Raw genomic sequence first — 4710 nt, forward strand, 5'->3', positions numbered from 1 at the left:
TACAAAATACCATCGAGATATTCACCTTATACAAAGTCCGAGGAGAAATCGTCGACTGGATATGTTTGTGCAATAAATCCGTTCAAAGAGAATAAAAAATGTTGGGACAATAAAAGCGTGTCGTTCGGTGATGTTAAAAATTCTACGAAACTTCAGAAATATTCGAATACGTCCTGTACGACTTGCAAAAATGTTTTTTTACCATTGTCGAATCCACAACAACCGCAAGTTTTTAAGAAGAATGAATTCGTTGAACACGCGATACCAATGCACAACAAGTACTCCGACAAAAGGTAATGATAGTCAGACCTATAATCAATCGAATGATAAGGGATAAAAAGAAACCTTTATATGATTTTTCCCTTCCACTCTTCTCTCTCTCTCTTTCTCTCTTTTTCACTCATCTCTCTGTCCTTCAGTAATGAACAGAAGCAAACGAGCAGATTGGCCGTTCGTCAAACGAATATCCGTTTATTGCCTACCTCTTCAAGAATTTCTTTTTCTCAAGCATCTTCCAGTTCTCCTCAATCCGACGTAGTACATCGTAATCCTATCAAGAGATGGTCTGAAATACGTGAGAAGAGAGAAACGATTCGACAACAAAGACGTTCGACACATTCCGTAATTGTTTGTTTAATAATGACGGCATTGTTCCTTTCTAATTTTTTTTTTTTTTTTTTTTTTTTTTTTTTTTTTTTTTTTTATAAATATTCCTTACCTCGTTCAAATACTTTTTATACTAATAATCTAATTATTTCTATTATTGGTACTGAGCAAACGTTAAAATATTTTTTAAACGAACAAAATATTTTTTACGCACCCACATCAGCTTGTATGATCGTTCATTTTTTGTTACATTTTGTTCTTTCCTTTCTTCTTTTTCCTTCCATATTTTTTTTTTTTTTTTTTTTTTTTTTTTTTTTAATCATTCTTATATCTCTTAAAATATAACATTCACATAATGTTTTATTTTAGGTAACTCAAACCGATACGAACACGATCTCATCAACGTCCTCGGTAAACAGAACTCGACCGCGTACTTCAGAATCCAACGTCATAAATCGTAATGCAATTAATCGTTGCAAATTTACAATGGAAAAATTAGAGTCCCAAAGGGAAGTCGATAAAATTGTAACTTCGGTGCCAATATTTGTTAAGAAAAAGATAATATCTGCTTACGATACAATAGCACCGAAATATCTTTTGCGCAATAATTCTTCGAATAAAAGTGCATCCAAGTTAAATGACAAAGTAAGATAACTGAAGGATGAACAATAGAATTATTATAACGCGAGCTCGGATATTTTTTTCGTTCCTTTTGATTAAGAAAAAAAAAAAAAAAACAAAAAGAAAAAAAAACAAAAAAAAAAGAACATCGATTTAATTAGAAAATTAAAAGTTGTTTATGAGTCTTTTAATAAAGTTCTAAAATATTTTACATATTATGTATTTCGAGACAATTTTAGGACAAACAATAAAATGATCTCTTTTTTTTTCCTCTTTTTTCTTTTTTTCTCGAAAAATTAAACACAAATCATATTTTATTGTCGTATCTTTATGAAATATGTTTTAAAACTACAATTGGAATTTCTAATAAAGAGATTAATTCGTGACGAATGTTTGAATTTAGCGCGTAAAATGTATGTTTTCGCGTGTACAAACGATAATGTCTCCATCTGGATGATATTAGAGAAACCATCGGTTACTGCCACGCGTAAACGCGAAAGAGGTTATTATATCTTTCTTCAGAATAGTTTGTTTCAACGGAAAGATTAAAGGAAATTAAAATAACGTATAAAAATGTCGGCAATTGCGGTGATCGGAAAGTTCCTTCAAGAGTATACGAAAACTACTCCGAAAAAGCTCAAAATTATTGATGCTTATTTACTGTATGTGTTTTTGACGGGTGTCATACAATTTGTGTATTGCTGTCTTGTTGGCACTTTTCCATTCAATAGTTTTCTAAGTGGTTTTATATCTTGTGTCTCTTGTTTCATATTAGGAGGTTTGTTTAATATTAATTATTAAATTGATTTTATATATATATATATATGTATATACATATATACAAGTTAATCAGATTGGATTATTGAAACTAACCTCTTTTGCAGTTTGTCTTCGATTACAAGTAAATCCACAAAACAAAAGTCAATTCTATGGAATAAGCCCGGAGAGAGGATTCGCTGACTTTATATTTGCTCATATTATACTTCATATCATCGTAATGAACTTCATTGGTTGAGAGAAATATTTTTTTTCTCAATAGTTTATATCAATTTAATCGGAATTAATAATTAGGAATATATTAATGAAGAAAATCGCACTTTTATATATTAAAAAAAACGTAAATGTAAAGATTAATAAATCATTTTGATTCGTTCTAATTTAATGTAACATATTTTTGTCATAGAAGAGATGTTTTAAAAAACAAAAAAAAAAATTATTATAAAAATTATTAAAAAAAAAAAAAATTAAGTATATATATATATATATATATACTTAAGAAAAAAATAAATCATTTGAAAGAAATTCATTCATTACTTGTTTCCTTTTCTCCTTCTTTTATGCTAAAGACAAACAATGTATAACTACGACAATCTATAATACATTTTATTTGTCTTATTTTTCATACAACCTTTTTTGGGGAGCGGGAGCGGGGTGGGGAGGGGGGGATAACAGGAAACTTTATGTTTCTAAATTTAATACATATTTTAAACTCAATATTTACAATGACATTAAGGAAGGGGGGATCTCTATCGCGTAAGTGCATAAAGTTCACATATACGAAAAGGATCATTCTTGCACCGTCAGAGGTTTTTTTTTTCTTTTTTGTTTTTTTTTTTCATATTTCGAAGAAAAATTCTATGGTGCAAGAGTACAAATCTTTTGCCTTTAGAAAATACCATTTTATAAATAAATTAACACGAATATTTTTACAATATATAAACTATCAGATATTGAATATTCAAATATATGGCAAAAAGAAAAAAAAAAAAAAAAAAAAAAAAAAAAAAAAAAAAAAAAAAAAGAAAAAATTGATTACTTTTTTTTCTTTCAACTAAATATCTTATTTATTCGATGAACGGAAACAATTTTTCAAAGCTCTTAAATGTATAATTTCATTATTTCTGATTTAATACTAAAAGCTAGAGTGGAAATGCTAAAATTTCACTTGGCGAATTGCCATACACAAAAAGTTGTTTCTTCACAACATGTTTATATCTTATTTCCTACCTAAGGGTGACTTAAAAACTATAAAATAAATAGCATCTTTAATAAGAATAAAAATAAAAATAAAACACATGGTATATGAGAATATGGATACTGCTATAACTTAAAATAATATTCTATTTGTATGAGTTTAAAGCCAGTTATTAAACGATGTATGAATATCATACAGACATACACGTTATATTATATCTTTGACCATACGCATAAATGTAAGTGTGTATCTATAAGAAGTTTAATTATATCACATAAGCAGCCAAGGAAACTCAATAAACATAGTTATGATTCGTTGTTAAAGTAATATATAGTTATAACAAAAGTAACGATCTTTTTTTTCTTTTCTTTTTTCCTTTTTCTTTTTCTTTTTTTCTTTTTTTCAATATAAGAATAAATAAAAAGTCATAAAATTTGCGAAATACTTCATCAAAACAAGAAAAGTCTTTTTAAGGTGTATTTCTGTTTGTGTGTGTGTGTGTGTGTGTGTGTGTGTGTGTGTGTGTGTGTCTGTCTGTCTGTCTGTCTGTCTGTCTGTCTGTATGTGTGTGTGTATTTGTGTAAATGTTATATGTATATTATAACTTAAAATAAAAATTATATGTTTGTCAAATATGAAGTTAACGAACAATCTGCATATTTTGTTCCTTAGGGTGAATTCAATTTGTTTATCTATTTTTTTTTTTCGTTTGATTTTTTTTCCTTTTTTTTCTTTTTTTTTTTTTTTTTTTGTTTGGAGGGTTTTCCTTTTTTTTTTTTCTTTTTCTTTTTCTTTTCTTCTTTCTTAATACGCAAACTGCACTATTAATTTTCAAGTACAATGCCTAAATATATTTGTATATTAAAAATGTAGAACGAAAATCGAAATATAAAACTAAAATATAGTAATACGGATTATATATTATGCAAAGCTTTCGATCGACCGATAACTATAGCGATGCTCCGAATATATAATATGAAACAATTATTAATAAAGCGTATGTCTGTGTCTCTCTGTGTCTGTGTGTGTATATTTGTGTGTCTGTGTTTGTGGTAAGTGAATGTGTGTGTGTGTGTCTGTATGTATGTATGTATGTATGTATGTTTGTGTCTTTTACACAATTCAATATATTACTAACATTCGATCTGTCGATCGAATTTACTCTCTCGATGTAGAATAAGAATATATAATACGTATATAGTAATCGGTGAAAAGCAAAGGACTCGTCACAATTCGATCTTCGGTTTTACCATTTCTTTTCTCTTTTTTTTTTCTTTTTCTTTTTTTCGTTTTCTTTTCTTTTCTTTTTTTTTTTTTTTTTTTTTCTTTTTTTTTTATCAACAGCTTAGAACTCACTTTCATTTGCATATCGATAAATATTTCTCCTTTCCTTCTTTCTTTCATTCTTTCTTTTTTTTTTTTTTGTTTTCTTTTTTTTTTTTTTGTTTTGTTTGTTTTTTCTCTTACAAACGAGATAATGATCTTCACGCGAGATTATAAATAACGCA

At 27.6% G+C, this 4710-nt stretch overlaps 2 protein-coding genes across 5 annotated transcripts in view; both read left to right on the forward strand.

Annotated features, from left to right (window-relative positions):
• The window catches only part of LOC124954149 (MAP/microtubule affinity-regulating kinase 3-like), a 376070-nt gene extending 374522 nt beyond the window's left edge, over nucleotides 1-1548 (forward strand). For 3 of the 4 annotated variants that reach the window (XM_047506615.1, XM_047506616.1, XM_047506617.1), the window contains 3 exons: nucleotides 1-293; nucleotides 420-621; nucleotides 976-1548. The exon at nucleotides 1-293 is cut by the window's left edge and continues 31 nt beyond it. In XM_047506615.1, the coding sequence (XP_047362571.1) occupies nucleotides 1-293; nucleotides 420-621; nucleotides 976-1260 (780 nt within the window). In that variant the 3' untranslated portion in view covers nucleotides 1261-1548. The remainder of the gene's footprint in view (nucleotides 294-419; nucleotides 622-975) is intronic. The other variant, XM_047506618.1, reaches the window with a different exon arrangement.
• Nucleotides 1549-1679: 131 nt separating this feature from the next.
• Nucleotides 1680-2455, forward strand: LOC124954151 (dolichyl-diphosphooligosaccharide--protein glycosyltransferase subunit DAD1). The gene is made up of 2 exons (XM_047506621.1): nucleotides 1680-2005; nucleotides 2112-2455. Exons 1-2 carry the CDS (start codon nucleotides 1801-1803, stop codon nucleotides 2240-2242), a joined length of 336 nt encoding a protein of 111 aa, XP_047362577.1. The 5' UTR covers nucleotides 1680-1800; the 3' UTR covers nucleotides 2243-2455.
• The last annotated feature ends 2255 nt before the right edge of the window (nucleotides 2456-4710 follow it).

This window comes from Vespa velutina, chromosome 14 (genome assembly GCF_912470025.1).
Source record: "Vespa velutina chromosome 14, iVesVel2.1, whole genome shotgun sequence".
NCBI lineage: Eukaryota > Metazoa > Arthropoda > Insecta > Hymenoptera > Vespidae > Vespa > Vespa velutina.